The sequence below is a fragment of the Seriola dumerili genome, unplaced genomic scaffold (genome assembly GCF_002260705.1).
Source record: "Seriola dumerili isolate Sdu_G_001 unplaced genomic scaffold, Sdu_1.0 BDQW01000122.1, whole genome shotgun sequence".
NCBI classification, from domain to species: Eukaryota; Metazoa; Chordata; class Actinopteri; order Carangiformes; family Carangidae; genus Seriola; species Seriola dumerili.
In genome coordinates, this window is record NW_019174377.1 from 1,754,796 (window position 1) to 1,776,244 (window position 21,449).

At 41.1% G+C, this 21,449-nt stretch overlaps 1 protein-coding gene across 3 annotated transcripts in view; it reads right to left on the reverse strand.

Moving 5' to 3' along the window:
• The window catches only part of pdgfd (platelet derived growth factor D), an 84,592-nt gene extending 69,638 nt beyond the window's left edge, over positions 1 to 14,954 (reverse strand). For all 3 annotated transcript variants that reach the window (XM_022748566.1, XM_022748565.1, XM_022748564.1), the window contains exon 1: positions 14,808 to 14,954. In XM_022748566.1, the coding sequence (XP_022604287.1) occupies positions 14,808 to 14,925 (118 nt within the window). In that variant the 5' untranslated portion in view covers positions 14,926 to 14,954. The remainder of the gene's footprint in view (positions 1 to 14,807) is intronic.
• Positions 14,955 to 21,449: the final 6,495 nt, after the last annotated feature.

The following is a 21,449-nucleotide window of genomic DNA, read 5'->3' on the forward strand; positions in this document are numbered from 1 at the left end:
CGATCTGCACACACTTGCAATTTTCACACATTTCTAAACTGCAATTAAAGGACCGTGCCAGTGGTTTGCACTTTTTAGCCACAAATTACATTACTGCCATGTTTTCCAAAGAATACTAGTATTTTCATAGTCCATCATGTACTTGGAGCATCTTTAATTAATGTTTTTTAATTGTGAAATCTTATTTCTTATCTGTCGCAGAGTTGGACAATATTGTTCACCAATGCTTCTGACAAATCAAGCAAATTTACTATGCATATTAACATTTTTGTCAGTTTCAACACACTACATCCCCAAATCCAAGTTGAAATGCGTGTGAATGGGAATGGGACACAGCTTTGGGCTTGTTTCTACAAGATAATCTGTGTATCGCACTAAGCTAACATCTCTAAATTCTCCTTGTCTTGGGCCAGTCCACTTAGCCTGCTCCCGTCCTCTGCTGTGATGACTCCTGTTTAACACCTTGGCTAAGCTTGCTGAAAAATGCAGAGGGGGACAAACACACTCGCTGAGTCAGCACTGAGGACAGGTCAGTGGAGACATTGCAGCTGAGCGGCTCTGGCAGCCGTGACACACAAATGCAGAGGCGGCACACACAAGCGCCAAACACCAAAATATAGACACATGCACATATGGAGACCACACATGCACGTATACAGACACAGAAAGAAGAGAGGGGGAGAGAAAGCCTTTTGCACATGGGGGGGGGCAGTATGTGCAATCATTGCATCAAGCTCTCTGTGCAAGAGATGAGGATGAAAATGCATTATCAATGCACAATAAAGCATGTTTGATAGTTTTCACATTTGCCCTAACAACAATGCAATATTGCCAATAGGTGCAATAGTTCCTACTTTATATCAGTGACTTCACTTACATGTGCCTGCTCTACTACACAGCCTAAATAAACAAAATAATACAACATTAATAGAGGAAACTAAATTAGTAAATATAAAGTATCTTGCCACCTTTTTATCCAAATGTTAATATATATGCTGGTTCCACATGCAGACATATGTAAATGTATTCACAGGGATAATACACAAATTCTCACTCAGTCACATGTACACACATTCTTTTAGAAAGCACACAGTCTCGCACACAAACTGAGTCATACACGACGACAGTGTTGCAGAGACGGAAGGATGGAGGAGGAGTCAAAGGACAAAATGAGGGGGATGAAAAACAGGATTCCTTGAAAAATGTGAGAGGGGAAGGGGAAGACAAAAAGGGAGGGAGTGATAGATAAGACTGAAATCCATCTCTGCAAGACGGGGAGAGAGTGTAAAGAGAGGAGAGAAGCAGGTGGGTGTGGGAAGCCGGCTCAAGTTGTAACGACAGATTGTGAGGTGGGCTTGAGGGAGGGGCAGGACTGAGAGAAGCAAAGGATGAGGGATGAGAGGGGCTAGTCCTGGTGTAACCTCCTACACTGTGATGGAGTGTATTTACCAATACTTCATCAGCAATATCCTCCCTGTGTGAGTGTGTGTCTGCACAGGATGTGTGACTTGATGCAGAGTGTTACTTGGCCTGTGCATTATCTTCCATGTAATCTCTTTGTTTAATAGTGAATCTGTACCATTAGGAATGTGAGACACTCCGCTCACGGTTCCTGTGAATCGGACAGTGAATTTCTGTTTTGTATAAGTCTGGCTTAAGGTTTGTTTGAAGGGTGCTGCTTTGTTACACTTGTCACGTATCAAGAATTGCCAAGGGTTTCTTCAGATATGTCTAACGTCTGTCATTCAAACTGGCAAATGTCAAGAATGCCGGCTTAGACACGGTCACACCACACGCATTACATGGATCTCTTGAGCTGCTTCTATGTCTGCATGTGTGTACTTTTACGTTCATTCTGTTTCTACATTAAGGGCTAAAGTGATAACGTGTGTGTGTGCTTGTGAGAGAGTATGAAAGTGTCTGCTTGCGTGCGTGCGTGTGTGCGTGTGTGTGTGTGTGTGTTTGTAAGGCTTGTTAGAGTAGCAGTTGGCTCCTGCTGACAGCTGCTGCAGTCTGAACAGCAGGGCTGACGAAGACAATCAATTAGCCCTGCATCGCACTCATACACATTGATATTCACGCAATTATGTGCACGGAGTCAAACACACATCTAAGGCCACATGCAGTATATACTGTCACAATGTAATAAACAGCCAAAGTAACAACATAAGCACACATTCGTTTTGCTTTATATCTCCATGACTTTATGAAAAACTGTGTGAAATTTCCTGTTTCTGTGCTCTCTGTGTGTGTGTGTGTGTGTGTGTGTGTGTGTGTGTGTGTGTGTGTGTGTGTGTGTGTGTGTGTGTGTGTGTGTGTGTGTGTGTGTGTGTGTGTTAGCTAAGCCCCAGCTGGGGTAGCACAAGTTTATCAAATATCAGTCTTGATCCCTCTAAGGGCTGCTTGGACGCTGTTTGCTAGATGCATGTTTGTGTGCATGTTTGCTCTGAGCGCTGTGTGTGATGCTGAGCAGATGCTGATGTTTTGACAGCCATCCTGCTTTCAGTCTGTCTGCCTTACATCAGCTGTGTGTGTGTGTGTGTGTGTGTGTGTTTGTTTGTGTGTGTGTCTGTAAGTGTGCATTTGTGTATGCAAGCGTGTGCCCAAGTGCCTGTGTGTGTGTGTGCGTGCGTGCGTATGTGCGTGGTCGGAGTGCAAGGTTAAGCAGTGGTCTGACTGTCAGTGTGTATCTGACCTTCTATCTACCACTGGGATCACTTATCCTGCTGCAGGCTCCACAGTAGCACATAACACCATCCTCCTGCCACCCCCCCACCCCCCTCCCCCCTCTCCTTTTATTTTCTTTCTCTCGTTTGCTTCTGTTTCTGCCTGTTAACTTTTCTGTCTGCCTCTTGCTCATTTTTTCTCCTCTGATATCCCTCGAACATGCCTCATCCCTTCTCTTCTGTGCTCCTCTCCATGCCCCCTATCCCCATTCCTCCCTCTCTCCTCTGTGTTTGTATTCTCTATTTCTTCTTCTACACTTGCAGCTCTCTCTCTCTCTCTCTCTCTCTCTCTCTCTCTGCCTTCCTGACTCTGCTGCTCAGATACCAAAATTCAGAGAGTTAATGATGAAATGAAAACAGGAAAGGGGAAGCTAATGAAGACAAGAGGAGACGGATGGAGAGGGAGCGAGACAGCGGGAGAAATGCTGAGATACACAAATGGAGAATCAGAGAGAGTGGAGGGGAATATGGGGAGAAACGCTGACAGTTGGAGAAGGAAAGATAAAAGTGTTTGACAGAGAAGGAAAAAAAAAAAGAATCTTTTTCATTTGTGTCAGAACGCCATTGTCAGAGTAACAAAGACATAGCTCTCAAAGAGCACTAGAGGATTTGTCAAACTCTCTTGCTCTCTCTCACACACACACGCACACATATATAAAACACATAACATAAATACACAGTGTTTATCTCTTTCCTTCAGCTGGGGCAAATCTCCTGGGGTGAGAGTGGCTCCTGCTCTCATCTTTCTGCAGTGTCACTTCTGACATTTGTCATGTTCTCACCCTCACTTAGCCCTGGTAACAGAAACCCACTGGCATCATACCTTTTTTTGCCCATATCAGTACCTTGTTCTTTTAACGTTTGTCAGCAGGTACTGACAACATTTGAAACATGTGATTCCTCGGTGTCTTTCTCTTGAGAAAAAATCCTAACCTTTACTTCTCAGCTCCTGCACCACTGTTTTTATCAGAGGTTTCACTCTCAGATGGGACCTACAAATATTCCTTCACACATAACGAATATCTTGATTGGTAAATTCTGCAGCTGTTGTGGTGTGCGGGCCTCTCAAAATTCAGAGTAGCACTTTTGTGTTGTTCTGCTGACTGACTGGTTTGCTATGTCAAGTTGCCAGTTCCTTGTCTTTGGCAGACTGGATTGTGAATGAGAGATTGGGTTTTGGAAGACTACAAGTGTCCATTACAAGGTGCTGTCTGAAAGAATTACACTTGAGTATGATGACTTTGGTTCAGTCAGACAACAGAGATTATTATGTAACTAGATAATATGCATAGAGTTGATTTTTGGCCTTAAGGCTCAGACCTCGTCACACCCCTGAAGGATGCACAAAGCTCACCACTGCAGAGACTGGGGAGTGACAATAAGTTTCTCTCCCAGGGTAACCTAGACTCAGAGCCAAACATGAGGATGCATTGTTACAGCTAGGGCTTATAAAATGCTTTATGAACATTAACGGTGCCAAGTTAATGCAGCAGTTGCAGCAGAGTTTTCAGATCAGCAATGCAGCAGCAGGGATGACATAAAAAAAAATGTCCTACTTGTACTCGGTATTATGTTTATAGAGAAATGCGGCAACTCCTCACATTTGGGAAGCCGGACTCATTTTTGCTCAATAGATGACATAACTTATAAATGAATTATCAGAATTTTCTGTTGGCCAACTAATCGATTGATCAACTAATTGTTTCAGCACTGCTTGACTTCATTTCTGTGATGCAAACAGAGTCTAGTTACTCTAACTTTATGAGTTGCTGAAGACCTTGTCCGTGGACGTGAGGAGTTTTAAAGCAGCAGCTCTCATCGGGCCGATTAGGCTCGTGCTGAATAGATACAGATTTTAGCGGGCAGATCAACAAACAAACATCACCGACTGAAGCCTTTAGAGCCTCATAAGGGATAGAAACCTGCGATAACGGATCAAAGTTAACATCAATGTGCCCAGAATTAAGGTTGGAAAAAGAGTATGGTTTGTCGTCTGCCAAACTGTGGCTGTTAACTGTATTCTCTGCTTTTACATGTACATACTTTGGCAACAGCTTGATACAGATCAGCTGGCTTTCTCTTATTATCTAACTGAAATCCAAATAACTGCACAACAAGCTGCACTGAGATCCTTTTAATTCCCCTCACAGTCCTCTCGGAACGCCTGTTTAAATGCAACACCTTGCCTGAGGGGATATCAATGTAATTAACAAACCAGATGCAACTACAGTGGCACTGTCAAACACCAGAGTTACTTGTGTAAATATGAAGTGTAACATGGTATTTTAATAGAGGTTGTTCTGGGAGCTTGTGTTGGTCCAATACCTTGCAAAGACACAAAGTAGCTTTTTGCTTTAATTTGTCACCCATCAGTATGTTTTGTAGTTGGATCCAGGACTCATGTTTTTGAATAAATATCTACCGTGCATATAAACTTGACTTTTGGATAGAAAATCCATATTTGAACTGAAAGTCTCTTTTACAGCTGAATAGTTTTCTGGCAAAATGAAGAAACGTACATTTAGAAAAGCAAATTTATTTGCTCTGTTGGATCTAATTTTACAGTTTAAACAGTTAAGGTGAACAAGCTGTATTAGTTTCCCTTTGTTAATACAGACCTCTGCTGTAGGCCAGAGAAAATCACTGCACTTTTGTTTTCTTCAGTTTTGAACACACACGCATAGTTTCTACACCATCACCCATCCCCAAACACACAAACACCATCCTTCACTGTGGGAGAAGCTCACTACCCAGCTAATCTACATCCTTTTAAAACTGCACACTCTCTTTTGCAAAGTCTATTTTCTTCCCCTTATTATCCTTCATTCTTATTCATAAGTGTCTCTATCACTTCTGGGTGGGTGTTGTGTATCTCCCCTTGTGTTCACAAACTCCCTCCTGCTCTCCAAACTTTTTTCTCCTTCTATGCTCTTCTTATCCCTCAATCTCTTCCTTTTTTTTTTCACTTTCACCGCTTATTCAGCACACTCCTTCCCTTTCTCTATCACCGTGTTCGCACCTCTCCTCCGTCCCTTTTCATATCCATCACTCTCTATTTCAGTTTGCCTCATTTTATCTCTCTCTACTCTCTCTTTCCCCAGATTTTTCTTTCACCTGCTTGTCAGCTGTTTTTGTGAAGCTCGTGTGTTGGCAGGCTACAACATCTCTCGCTTCAGTTCTTCTTCTTTTCTTTACCCCACTCAACCTCTCATCTTCCCTTCAATTATAACCATCTACTTGTTTATTCTGACACTTTTTACAGTTCTGTTAGTTAATTCCCCTTTCCTCTCTCTCCCTAGCTCTCTGCCACCTTCCCGAAAAAATTCTCATTTTCGTCTCCACCGTCTTTGTTCTCTTCGTGTTCCTCCTTTCATCTTCCCTCCTCTTTCATCCACTGGCCTCATCACTTTCTTCATTGCTCCTTGCATCACTCCTATTCCATCTCTCTTTCCATGCACTCTCCATCTTCCTCTTTCTCTCTGTCTCATTTTCCTGCTCCTCTGTTATCTTCATCCACTGTGCCAGTCAGATGGCTCAGCCACAAGACTGACTACACATTACAAGGACTAAACATCTGTCTCCCTTTCTCTTTCTTTCAGGCTTGCTCTCTAATTCTCCTCTACTGTGTCCCCAACTGGGCTGAGTTTCAAAAGTGCTTTATTGGCTTGTAAATTGAGTTAATGTAGCCAAAGGAAGACAATACACATCAGTGGAGATAAACGATTCTGCACAACTCACAAGTTTGTATTAAGAAGGAAGTGAAAGAGCTGCCAGTTAAAACAAAGCTATATAATGTAAGGAGATATGCCGTAATCACAAAGAAAACTGACTCAGTTATATTACACTGTGATATATGTGTTACAGCAGTACTGCAACATTTAGAGTATTTCCTTGTCTGAGCTTTAAGAAATATTGTCTCTTATGAAAGTGTCTTCCAGTGTTTTAAATCTGTGTCATTAAATCTATTGGTCCTGTAAGCTGTCACTTTTTAACAGTTCTTTCTCACATGGTTTGGTCCTGGAATACTTCAAAATGACCTGTGTACAACCCTGGAAGGTGCTGTTAGGTGGATTGTTTCTTGTTTTTGTTGTTCTTAATCTTAAGATGGAGTCAGGCTGTGTTAAACTGTTGCTTTAAGTTTGCTAACACTGGCTAACATTTTGATTTTAAATTAGGAAGAACATAATTGTATTTACTATACAGTCAATTCTTTACATTTATTTTTAACTCCACAACTCCTTAAATTGGCCTTAATGTAACAAGAGACACAGAATTGAAGTGGCTGTTAACTGAATTCACATAATCAGCGTCCCTGATTAAATAATGAATTAATTCTGTATATCTGCATAATCTTGAGGAATTCATTGTTCTTTTTAACAATCACATTTGGGGCATGAGGTGAAGAAGCTTAATTACATTTCCACTTCACTGAGTGTGCACGAATGTAACCTGCCCGGCTCAGTCTGGGGAAACAAGGTTTGTCCGTAGGCTTCATCTGTGGCCAAGTTCCTGAGTGTTGACAGGGTCATAATTAAGCTTTATTTTTGCCTTTTTCCTTTTGCTTTAGTTTTGATGAGATCAGATAATCTGATGATGTTTGGCACTGTATTCTGTCCTGCTCTCCCCCTCTAGATATATCTTATCTTTTCCCCCCTCCACTCCTCTATTAGTTCTGCTTTCTTCCACCTCCTCTTTTATACTCTGTCCATTTGGCTTGTCGTTGGTCCTGCTATCTCTCTTTTGAAGCTGACGGGGCAGAAAAGTGGCGGGACTGGTCTTTTAACTTGGCATATCTCTCTCTCCACACCTTTTCCCTCTCCTCCTTCTCTGTGCCCTCTAACTCTTCTAAGCTCCTTTCTAAACTTTCACTTCTCTGCTGCTGCTGCCCTCTCCTCCTACAATCTGAGCAGCACCACATACATGAACCTACAGCTAGCTCCACTCAATTTCCACGGCACCATTACACTCTTTGTGCGACTTTCATGTTGAACACACAACACACACTCCTGTCAGACCGTTCAAGTGGTCACCACCCTTTTTTTTCTCTCTCTCTCTCTCTGTGCACCGGAGGAAAAGACTGTCTGCCAAACATTTAGGGGTGGGGTAGCTTTGGCTCATGCAGAGTGTGTGTGTTCATGTGGAATGACAAGTGTTTATTGGGGGATTCCCTTGAAAGGGAGATCCTGTAATTGTGTTTTTGTGTGTGTGTGTGTGTGTGTGTGTGTGTGTGTGTGTGTGTGTGTGTGTGTGTGTGTGTATGTCAGCCTGGGTGGGTGGGAGGGGAGTAGTTCAATGTTGGGTGTCCTGAGTGTGACTCATGAATTCCAGTAACCTCAGTGACACTCCTCCCTGCTATCACTTGCATCCTGTCATAACTGATCAGGATTTGACGTGATATGGTGAGATGGAGTGACCAGGTTCATGGCCGTCCACTCATGCCAAGTGTAAGTCTGCATTTTCCTCCACCTCAAGAATACGTTTAGGACACTTTAAGTTTGGAAAAAAGTTTAAATTTAGAGTAGTTTACATATAGGAAAATTGTGTGAAAGCTCCAGAACAGCAACTAAATGGAGTTTGAGGTGGTCAAGTAAACTTCTTTACATTGAAAACAAGATGCTTGCTGCACATTTGCTGCACATCTTATGTTTGGATGCTCAAGCATGTTTTGATATGTGTCTGTGTGAGAAACTTAAATTGGTGTCTGACTGTATATTCTTTGTGTGTATGCATGTGTGTGTTTGCGTATGTGGTATCAGAGGCAAGGCCACCTAGAGTTCTCAGACACAGTCAAGGACCCTATGACATCAGACTCGCACTGATATCACCAACGCCCAGCTACAGAGAATGAGCGCACACATGCTTTTGTAAACTCAACCAAAATCTTCACCTGTGTATTACTGTGCAACTTGATCCTTTTTGTTTATTTCTCGGTATCTATATCTGCCCTTTATGTGGTGTGAATTTACGTTAAAATTAATCGGTTTGGCAAATTAATCTGCACCAATTTTTGTTTTATAAACTATGGGAATAGGAGAAACTTTGGCTGCCTCCAACTGTCACACATGGACTTGCATCATAGTTTTGCATGGTGGCTCCATTCACAAAGTCAAGGTCATGTCATTGTGTACCTGAGACAGTTTACTGTACATTTAAATGAAAGTTTACTGTGTGCATGTGATTAACTCCAGATAATAATCATATCAGGTAATAATAATCAATCAATCAATAATAAATCATTAAAAAGATTACCTTGATGATTGTAAATGAAAAAGTATTAAATGAAAAGGCACTTGTACTTTATAACACCAGAAGAGACGGGAAGTAGTGACATTCAGTCAGTGCGCTGCCATAAATGCACAACCGACTTTAAATTATGTTTTCCAGTGTAGACTACATCACAGATATTTTTTTTTTTTCAGAAAGCACTTTCCTACTCCATGAAAAAACCTTCAACACTTTGCTATGGTTATAGGATCAGAAAATGTGGGCTAAACCTCTGGGGTGATATTGGCCGATTAATCGGCTATCGGCTTTTTCCTGCTCCAAACTATCGTTATTATATTGGCCTTTAAAAATCAACCTCTAGTTCAAAAAGGTTGACTAAATATTTTGTCCTTGTGCAGGTACATTCGTTTTTTTGCAAGTGTGCCGGTGCGCGTGTCTGTGACACTGTTTGCCACATTATATTTGCTCACAGAGCCAACAGGGTGAAATGGCTTTTGATTAAAAAGAGCTGAAACAGATTGAGGAAGATGGGAAGATAAAGACAGAAATGAGAACGGGAGAGATTGGAAGAGGAGGATCTGGAGAGATGGAGTGATATGTAGCGAGGCATAGACTGATAAGACAGCACTGAGAGAGGAAGGCAACAGATAAGAGAGGAACTACTGGAAGAAAGAAGAGGAGGAATCAGAAAGATATGCCAGGAGCTTTTATAAAACGTACTGTGGTTCTGTCACTGCCAGGAATAGAAGCCATATTCTCTTTTTAGCAGGGTAGCAAGTTGCATGCTTTGACTAAATAACACTTGCATGACACAAACCCTATATGTATGAAGGCTCTTGTAGTCTGTTTCTTTAAATGTTTAACCATGGCACTGACTGCAAGTGTGGCCATTCGTCACAAGCAACATCTAAATTTTTTGATCAACTTAAACTGTGTGTGGTGCAATTCTTTGTACGTTACTGTATCCGGGTGTACTTTCATCGGGCTATGAAGTGTGTGTGTGTGTGTGTGTGTGTGTGTGTGTGTGTGTGTGTGTGTGTGTATAAAGTGTAAGTGTAAGTGTTTTTGTTGCATAACTTTAGTTAATCTTAAAGTCAACAGGGTTGAAAAAGACAACAATGCACTTAAATCTCCAGATTATTTCACACCTTCCCTCGGACACACAAATGCAACTTTTGTGCAACGCCTTCGCTGGGTCTGTGTATTGGACTATGGAGTTTGTGTGTTTCTACAACGATGATTGTGAACTCCTGTGCATTGACGTATCAATGTGCATTTGTAGTAGCCCGGGTGTGCCTTAAAAAATAAACCAAACATGTTAATACACATGTTCAAATCCGAACAGAATATTATAGCTTTTCAAGTAGTGTTGATGTCAGCATTTTCTCTTTTAGATTTTGACAAAAAAATCACAGTATAGGCTATGACATAAGCATCCCTACTTGGATATAAGAGAAGGGTTAGTAAAAAAGGCCATCTAATGAAAAGCCCTGTCAGTTTTGAGTATAACATAAGGTGACGTGAATGTTTTATTGGTTTTTATTGGTTTATATATTGGTTTATATATAATATTGACACTGATCTCCAGCAGAGGGCAGTCACAAATTGACAGCCAGTGCTGAATATCTATTGTGTGCTGCGTTAGGGATGGGAAATCTGATGATCTTATATTGTAGACAATCTTTCTTTGGCATATAATCTACTTTTGAGATGAATCGTACAAATCACGTAATCAAAAGGTCCGATATTTAAATATTTTTTGGGGGGCATGTCTGCCTTTATAGCTGCAGTGAGATAGAGCCAGGAAAGTTGGGGAGGACAAAGGGCCTCGGGTTGGACTCGAACCCGGCCCACTGCAGTAAGGACTGAGCCCCCATGGCATGCTCTCCACCAGGTGAGCCACTGGGGCACCCCAGATATTTAATTCTAGTTCAGTCACTGCTAACCAGCTCCCTGTTAAACAGCTAGCCTCCTAGCTGTAGCTGGTGACGGCAGCCCTTGTTCTGTTCTGCAGTCTCAGCGATCTTGGTGTAGCAGCACATCTACAAGTTCTGCACTGAAGTAGAGAAAGAATCACTGTCACTAGCTGCAGTCCAAGATGGTGGAGTTGTAGTCCCACAAAGCGAGACTTGCCAGGGCAGCGACTGAACTTTCAAGTTGAAGTACATACACATATAGTACCTCACAAATAACACCACTGTCCTAATGGATACTCCATATAAGCTAAACAAAAAGTGTTATTGACATAATTTGTAACTGGAAGACAGCATTGTGCATGGGCGAAGAATAGAGCCAAGCGGAGAAACATCCTAAAAAAAACGTCAAAGCGGATACAAATCACAAGAGCCAAAACAGGATGCAGAGATTTGTGAGTTGAAACGTCAGTTTTTGTATGCAGGCAACATTATGCATCACTAGTCATATGATCACAAGTTCAGCTAAATCAGTGGTATGACTTCTGCTTCAGATCATGGATCGTAATACTACCTAAATAGATAGTCACATGATCTTTTGGCCAGATCGCCCGTCCCTATGCTGCATATTAACAAAGTCTGTCATGATTAATCATTAACATCGACGTCAAACCGTCACTCAGAAAGACTGGCTCACTTTAGAAGTAAAAACTGAGCATTCATTCAGAACATAAATGATACTGTATTCACAAGCCAGATGAAGATAGTTGAACATATGATAGTTGGTGTGTCTGTGTGTGGAACAGTGACAGTGTTTAACTACTATGCTTGTTTCTGTCTGCCTGCATACATATGTACATCGTTCTTGCACTGCTTACACACACACACACACACACGCACACACTCACAAGTATGTGTGATAGGTTTTATCCTATCTGGGTCATCTGGTCTCCTCAGCAGGGATGATAAGTTGTTCGGACCAAAAAGGCCAAATAGTGTTTACTCTGTTCTGTGTGTTTACATGTGTATTTTTGTGTTTCCTTTTTCACAAATACACCATGTCTCCCTGTGTCAACCCCCCCACCACACCCCACCACCACCACACACCAACACACCACCACACACACACACACACGCAATGCCCCACCCCCTTTTAATACACACAGACGCACTTCAGTGGCAGGCGAAAAGAACGAGCAAAATGCTGAACAAACACAGGAGAGAAAACCTTGGGGGGAATTCCTCAAAGTGAGCTAAGAAATTCTGTCAGAACATTCACATACACACATTCAAATACTCAAGGGTACACACACACAAGTACATTCAAAATGTCAAATTGATGGGTGAAAACTGCAGAAACCCTATCAGCTAGATAGAAACACATTTAATTAGCAGCAGGCCACCAAATAACGGAACTAATCTCTGGTATTCCACATAAGCTGATGGTAAATACATAAACAAAAGTGCACACACAGACACACAGCTAAAGATACAATTACTGTAACACTGTATGCAATGGATTAAGGGGCTGTGCACCATCTAAAAACCAGTCTGTCTCAATAGCAGCTATCACAGTGGATCATAGTCTTTGTGCAACTAAAGATCATCAAAAGATGAAAAGAATTCACTTTGATCAAATCAGTGGGATTTGTTATCATCAGGACATAATTATCAGGTGGCTTGATAACTGTGCCTGTAGGATCTTCAGTGAGTGGCTGTCCCTTTTCCCACTGAGTGACAGTGTACAAGAAAAAGTTATAGCGTCTCATCTCTTGAACTCTTGTGATTTAACACTGCTGGTGATTGAAATACTGAAACAGTTCAACAGTTGAATAAATCTATCACCTTCATCTACAAAAGCCTCCAGCTTCGAGTTACTACCAAGATGAAGCATGTTTTCAGGCCTGTCTCTAAAGACAGAAACTTGGAGAACAACAGTTTCCTAAATCATCACAGGGAGTTCCCAAATTATGGATTAGTTTGATTGATGGCAAGTGTAGACAGCTCAGGGATATGTGCAACAGCAAGTTAGTTATTTCTTTTGATTTCATTTTTGCCAAATTAATTAAAAAAGCCTTGAACCTTGAAGTGAACGAGAAAATAAATTGTTAAACTGTTGCATTGTAAATGGTCCCCACAGTGGTAAATGCTGCCAGAGTTAAGTGTTTACCTGTAGGAGGAAAGCAGGCTAAAACAAAACTATAAAAAAGCTTTCAACAAGATGAATCAAGACTGAAAAAAAATAAGTCCACATTTTAGTCTGAGACTGGCTCTTTCTTAATAACATTAGCATAAATATAAATAATAACAGCCACAGAGGATATTTTTCAGCAGAACCAAGATGCACATCTGATAAAAACTGTTTGAACAAGTAATAAAAACTTTCATTTCTACACTGGTGTAAAAGTATATTGGAGCTTTAACGCCGCCTTCTTCTGATCTACTTTGTCTTCTCTCACTCAGTGAGAGAAAAGGGAATTTTAATCCTGCTGGTATCTTGAACCTTGACCAAACAGAGTAAGTGCAGCTGTCACTTTTTAACAGTATGAGCTTTTATTTTGTAACAATCCATTTCTTTGTCATCACTCGCTGCTTTTCTCTCCTGTCTGTCTGCCATGTCTCACAACACTGCTGCAGCACAGCTGTGACTGTGCGGCGACTACTCTGATGTGCTACGTCATTTATATTCACATGTGATTGGACAACTGGTTTGCTTTCGACAGGTTGCAATCCATCGCTCAAATATCTGTGGATGCTACGCTCACTGGTTTGACTCCGTGCTCAGTAGCATGCATGACAGATTTGGTTCTAATGACTTGTAAAACGATTCGTCATGAACAGTTGAATGCAGTAACAAACAGTGAACATAAGAAAGTTTCAAAGGTGTTTGATGGGGAGCAAAGGTCACTAAAATGTAGGCTACTGAAGTCTTGACCTATCCCTCCATGTTATTCTTTTGTTATAAACACACACACACAGGAGTGTGAGGTGAAACAGGCCTCTGGGGCAGTCGTCCAGGTTCGAACCTAATACAGTGGTATTTTCATGTCTCCCTGCCAAAAGCAACCCTGCAGCTGTGTGTGTGTGCGCCTTTGTGTGTGTATGTGTGCCTGTGTGTGTGTATGTGTACGTGCATGTGTAATCAAAGGTACTGTAGCACAGTGACTTTAGCCTCAGGGCCAAGGGAAAAGTAAGCATGGCGCACCTGCAGGAAGTTAGATAGTGAGAGGCTCAGGGAACCTGAAGACTTTAGATTTAGTTGAAGGAGAGAAGCAATGATAGAGTCCCACTTTTAACTGGCTACTAGTGCCCAGTTGTCTGAGACCTGCATGCCCCATAGTTTCTTTCTTACAGCTTCTTTTGCAGCCACTCTACATCAGTTCACTTTTCTCATGTCTCCACCCTGTTGCTGCCTGCTCGCCCTCTCAACAGTTTTTAATCAGTGTGTCAACAGGTCATTCACTGCAACAAGCCATGTCACACTTATAAACAGTGGGTGCCTGTTTTAAGTAACACCTTAGGCTACCACAAAACCATCAGTCATTGTAAGAAAAGTATTTCATATTTTTCATTCAAATCGGCTATGAATACATAATTTAGATTGCAGCTGAGAAAGAACATAGTGATGACAAAAATAGATCCAATTATGCATTTATCATATTTCATATTTATGTTTAAATCAGATAGGTCAACAGCTTTAAGAAGTTACACAAATAAGCTACAGTAATAACTCCACTTAGGATGTATATATATATATATATATATATAGTATATATGAATAAATAATTATAATAGAGTTGACTTTCCCACAACATGGTCACTGCAATTTCACTCCTGAGTGTCACAGAGATAGTTTCAGCAGTAAAGATACACTTTACTCACACACACACGCAACAAGCACCACTTTCAGAGAATGAAATATGAAATAACAAAGCCAGCTCACCGTCTCTCCTGATGTTGCCCCTCATCACTTTGGCTGTGGAGACCTGAGCCCTCCCGAGCCCGGTTATAGTCCCCAACAATAAAAGCATCCACATCTGGAAAACCACCGCTCCACTCATGGTGACAACAAACTCGTGCACGCTTTAAAAAAAAAAAAAAACCCGAAAAAACCTTCCGTTCCTGTGGCTTCAAATACCCCGCGACCAAAAAAAAAAGTTTGTATCGAAACTAACTTTCCATTCAGCGACTCCACTCTTTCATAATCTCTCTCGCTTACCAGCAAAAGAGAGTCACTTGTTGACTCCTATGCCTGACGCCTGGCGCACACGGTGTCCCGTCCTGTGCCAAAGTGCCAAAATATCCCAACTGTTTGCCTTCTCCTGGAAGTTAAGCCACAGAGGCGGCGAGAGCAAAACTCTGAAACAGCTCAGTGCAGGTGGAGGATAATATAGCACCGATCACGGTCAGATTTGAGGTCATAGGCGCCGAACTTCTTATCGCTGTAAAGGCAAAAAATTCTTTTCAGTCACCGAGAGATATCCCGCATAGTTTACTCATTTCTGTCTGACGCGTCTGCGCTAAGAAAGTCAGCGCGTCAAACTTTGCCAAGTGAGTTGTGCGCGCTCACGGTTTGTGTGTCTATGTGTGAGTGTGTGTCTGTGAATTATGGGTGTGTAACTGAGCGAAGTGCTGGGGCGGGAGGTGAAAGGGTGGGTTGGGGGGGGGGGGGTACACTTCTAAAATACACCTTTAGTAAAAAAAAAATTTCTATATCTATCTATCTATCTATCTATCTATCTATCTATCTATCTATCTATCTATCTATCTATCTATCTATCTATCTATCTATCTATCTATCTATCTATCTATCTCTTTGTAGCACACTTTCATGTTGAAAGTGAAACGAGAAAAGAGGGAACATTTTTGTTGGAAACCCTCAGAGGAGTGGGTCACCACAGCCAGGCACAGGAAAGGAAACATACCAGGAGCTTACTTGAGAGAGTGGAAGTCTCTTAGCTCTTGAGTGGTAGGAATAATACAGAGACTTCAGGAAACAGCTGACATGGGTTCACTTGGATTCGGATGCAGGAGTAAAATTCGTTGTTAGTAGAAGAAGATAAGGGTTTTTTTTGTCCTGGAGGCATCCACAGAATTGCTGCAAATGGCACCAACCTGCTGTCTGTTCCCTCACTCACATTATATTATCTTTTTCCAATCACTCACTCTTTGAAATAAGCTGTCACAACTCGTCTAACACAACGCAGATTACATGATGGCACTTGTTGAGGAATAAGTAAATCCAGGACATGGTTTGCCAGGAATCATTCAATAGGCAGCTTTGTGTAAGCCAAAGGCAGACCATTTCAGACAGGAATTATGTTTGAAGTAATTTTAGTAAGTAAATTCCAGAATGATTTATCCACCATTGCAAAATGTCAAGGTGTTACATGCTGTACCTGCAGCAAAACTAAGCAGTGCCTTCAACATTTCTACTGAGTTTATAAAAGTGTTCCTGGCCAAACTAATTCATCTCGGTGCACATTCACAGGCTAGACACTCACTCACTCACTCACTCACTCACTCACTCACTCACTCACTCACTCACTCACTCACTCACTCACAGGCTGATACTTCCTGGCATATGCAATATTTTTCTTTTTTGCAGGTTTCACAGTCTGTTGCATTATGTTACAAACATAACTTACAATATTACAATACAATAATATAATGATAAATTGTAAATAAAACACATGAAACATAAAATACAAAAATAAAATGATGTATTATTAAGAAAAAAAAAAAAAACAACTAAAATATAAAGTGCAACAACATACCTCACCCCCACCCGCGGTAATATCGTGAATCACAATATGTGGGCTGGGCTTTATCGAGATATTACATTTTGGATGTCACCCAAGCCTACTCACTCACTCATCACACACTTAAGCAACTCCCCTTCACTTTCTCTCCTTGCCACCCATACTCATGCATATCATCACATCTAATTCTAAGCATTATTTAGACTTTATGGAATGAACTTGCCAACTTGAAGTTTCTGCTGACTAAGCACAAAGCCTTCCCATTACCCAGCAATTGGCTAATGAGTAATGCTGCACCTTTAAAACTTATAACCACTTAGGGAATGATATAGGTTATTAATAGAGGGGGGGAATTAATTAAAATTATAAGCTATTAGACTACCCTGCTGAGCTTCAAAGGCATATGCACCCAGGGAATGAATTCAGAAGAGCACTTAAAGATCACTAGCAGGCAGAAATGTATCATACACCATGCATGCTTGGTGCACACACATGCACACTGACACACACAGATACATTTGAATCTCCTTTTACCATTCTGAAAATGTAGCCTGCCAAGACTGTAATGCCAGGTAAATGTAACAATATATAGACCTCTGCATGGACTATAATTTCACATGTGAAAAAAAAAAAATCATATTAACGGTAAAAACACAGACAGATCTGAGACCAACCATGTGATAACAGCAAATTCTGTAAATACTGGATATTTGATGTTTGAATACATGGTTAGGGCTTCAGTGCAGTTCAGTGGATTGCAGTGCAGTGCTAGTAGCAGATGTACTTATAATCTTTCTCTTACTATATTTTTCATTCCCTCTCTCTTTGTGTGTGTGTGTGTGTGTGTGTGTGTGTCCACAGCATGTGTCTGAATGATCTTGCATTTGTCTTTTCTTCCCTGAAGCAACTTCACAGTGCATAGATGTACTGTAGAGCAACCTTAATATCTAATGTGTGTCTAAGTATATGGGGGCGGCAGGTTTGCCTCAAGGTGGATATGTCAACCACTAAATTAAAAGGTGCTGGTTTAATTCCCATCACTGATAGACCTATCGTAATTGCTGAGGTGCCCTTGAGCAAAGCTCTGAACAGTTCTGTATTTGGCGCAAGGACACTGTGAAATTAAAATAAGTTTCAAGTTTGAATATTCCAAACATGATTTCATATGAAGTGATCCATATTACCTACAACTTTTGATGTAGTTATATTAAAGCTGTCACTCAGACAGAAATATGAGTTTTTTACGTGGTTGTGACTGTAGTGGGCCAGAGAATGTGCACACATTTCATTATTGGTTTAAGAGGATGACATTGGCACACACTGGCAGATCAATACACTCAACATCTAATCTAGTGGTAGCATGCGCTTAAGACAGGAGTGCGGGGGCTGTTGAGTTGTGATGGACTAAAATGATAAAGCAGTATGATTTTATTTCCCCACCCAAAGTCATTCATCGGTTGCCGTTTGTGGCCACTCTATTTGAACTATTTTCAAAAATAAATGAATTTCACAACAAGAAATGTGGCTGAGATACAGTTGCAGCATATTTTATTTTATTTGAACTTTTAAATGATTAACTGAATGATAATAATAATAAAATTGTGCAAAAGTTTAAAGGAATATAGACTATTTCTCACCCAGGCCTTTCACCATTGTTAATTACATATCAATCTAGTGTTCAAATTCCCATTGCACCTGCAGAGAGCAAAGCACTGAGTGATTTCATTATAGAAGTCACCCGTGGGCAGACCTTAGAAGTCAATGACACTGCAGGGTTTCCTTGCTCTCTGCTCATTTGCTGACAGCACTCCCTCTTAGCGTTGCTTCTTTTTAAATTTTGCACTTAGCAGTAATCACGATGACATAAATGCCTCAATCCTTGCAATGATTAAAGGTCTGGGTCACCAAAATAATTAAAATATATTTTCTCGCTCACCCCCAGTTGTATCTAGCCAGGCTGGCAGTTTTTCGTTTTATTTATAGATACCATTAGAAATGATAAGTTTGTATGTTTGCTGTGTAGTTTGGGTGAACTGATCCTTTAATGTAGTATTCTTCTGTGAAGCAATGCATGAAGATATTGACAGTACTTGGGCATCCCTGATAATCCAGTCTTTTCAAAAAAAGTCTTTTATACACAGAGTCATGCAGATTCATGTACCCCCACTGTAAAGTGTTTCTAAAGACTCATTTCAGAGACATAGGTGCTATCCACTTCTCTCTCTTTCATACACACACTCACACACTCGTTGTTATAATAGAGTTTCTGGTTTTGGTCCAACCGGGCTGGTTTCCCAGAATTGGTGTGGCCCTCTCCATGAGAGAGAGAGAGAGTGTGTGTGTGTGTGTGTGTGTGTGTGTGTGTGTGTGTGTGTGTGTGTGTGTGTGTGTGTGTGTGTGTGTGTGTGTGTGTGCGTGTGTGCGCGTGGAAACACATCTGTGTGTGCACAGTGTGATAAAAGCCATACTTATTATATGAATAACAGACTTCTTTGGGTGGTGTTTATGGGGCCAGCGTCTGAGCCATCATGATATGAAAACGTTGGCAAAATGAGAAAGAAGATATGGAGAGGAGGGTGAAAAAGGAGGAGGATGGAATGAAGAGGAAAAAAGGAGGAGGGAGACAGGAGGAGAAGGATACAGAGTTGCAGTCACATTCGGGAATGAAATACAGATACTGGAATCAAAATGAGGGCAAACTAGTCTTTTTGGAGAAAGAAATGCAGAAAAGGGAAGAAAGAGGGATTAGGGTCTTGATTTTGAGAAACAGATGTTGTAGTCAGTCAGTTGTCATTTGATACGTTTTATACCACACATAATAATGTCTCTCTCTCTCTCAGAGTCTGCCCCTATATTATCATCAACAATGTAACAAACCCAGAAAAAAGTGTATGTGTGTTTGCTCAGCATGTTGCTCTCTGTTGCCTGTCCTTAGATACGTGCCTGCGTGGGCTGCAGATAGGTACACAGGTAAGCTTGTATAAATTCTGCGACCTTGGTTTTATTTTTGGTGAGAAATGAGTCACACATGAAGCGTAGGTGAAGAAAATTGCCTTTTTACGTATTTGAAATCTGGTAACTGAAAAATCTTTAAACGTGCAAATTAAAAGTCTTATCTTGCTTTTAAAACGTAGAGACATTTTGCCTCAAAATGTCACCGTCTCTGCAGACACTTGGCATCAGATTTAACAGCCTAGATATCACAAGGCGAACAGGTCAAAGAGCATTGATCTCTTTTCTTCCTTTTTCTTCTTTCTGCTTATTCCTTCTTTTGTCCTCCCTGTCTCATCCCCTGCTTACTCTTCATCCGTCCATCCTTTGGCTTAATGTCAGATGTGGGGGGATTAGCTTTGGTTTGAAGGAGACGTGACCAGTGTTTTAGTGCGGATGTGTGCAACGTGGCATGTGTGCACTGACCAACCTGTGAGCTATGACACAAACACTGTGGTAACCTTTATTCCTTAACATATACAAGTGTAAAAAGTGATCAGTGAAGTGTTAGAATGGGTTCTTAAATGGATGATAATGTAGCTTTGTAGCTGTGGCATTCTGAGGAAACCATTTTTACCTGTTTTAATGCCTTAAAGTTCAACTTGTGCATGGGAATCAGGTGCTGTTAATGTATCCATACTGTGTTTGGAACATATTGTGCATACAGATGGACAGTCAAAGATGATGATGCTGCACAAGTGTTTTGAGCTGTTGATGTTCTTGATTGTGTTTTTTGCAGTGAATACTTGTTACTGTTGCAGTCCTTTGTAAGTGGCACAAAGTCAAGCTGACCACAGCAGCTACTCTCTTTGAAGGAAGGAACTTACGGAGTTTGAACAGGCACTTTCAAGCCTGCAGGGGGTTACTCTTTGATACTAAAATCATACATTTTGGTTTGGAGTATTTCTTTCAACTCTCATTTTCTGCTCCAAATTGAGATATTGAGTTAATTTTCCTGAAAATGCCCCCCCCCCCCCAATTTTCCAAATGCTTTTTGTTTGATTTTGTGTGTGCTGTCATTGTTACTTTAGATACTTCTGCCAATATAGAATAGATAGGCATTCTTACAAATCCAGACTAAATGTGGGAGTAGCTTTGCCGGATCTATGTTAGCCCATCATTTATTTAGTTATATGTAATTGTGGTAAGAAAATAAAAATAAATAAAGCAACATATTAGCTTTTTCCATTGTTGTATTTCCTGTCTGTCTTCATTGTGTCTGTTCAGGTCAGAGAGTAGCAGATTCCTCCAGGTTCCCACAGTAGGCTGCCTTTCTTGGCTACCCTCTGGGAATCTCTTAATGAGCTCAACAGCTGTGTGTGTATGAACATGCAGGTGTGTGCCTACTCATGAGTGTGTGTGTGTGCGCGTTTCACAATATGAGCAATGAGGCATGCGGTTCTTGTAAGGTGCATTGTGTGTAGGAGGGAGAGAGGTGAGTGCATGTCTGAAGAGCATGTAGGTGAGTATGTTTAGGTAAATGTGTGTGTGTGTGTGTGTGTGTGTGTGTGCGTGTGTGTGTGTGTGGGTGGCAGTGTGAGTGTGTTTCGCAGCTGTCTCCCACTCCCAGTTTTCAGTAATTAGAGATTTTGTAACTCCAGGCTGAGTTGTGGCATCCCATATTCAGAGGGAAGTGACCTTGTGATGCGTACACACATGGTAAACACTCACCAATCACACATACGCATACAAATCGCCTTTCACCTTGGCAACAAATGTATGGTGCAATATTGATTGATGTCCAGGTGACACTTTTTTTTTTTTTTTTCTGATGTTATCTGTGGAGTATCTGTTTAACAGACTGTAATAAGTGGAAGTGGTAGTCGACCCAA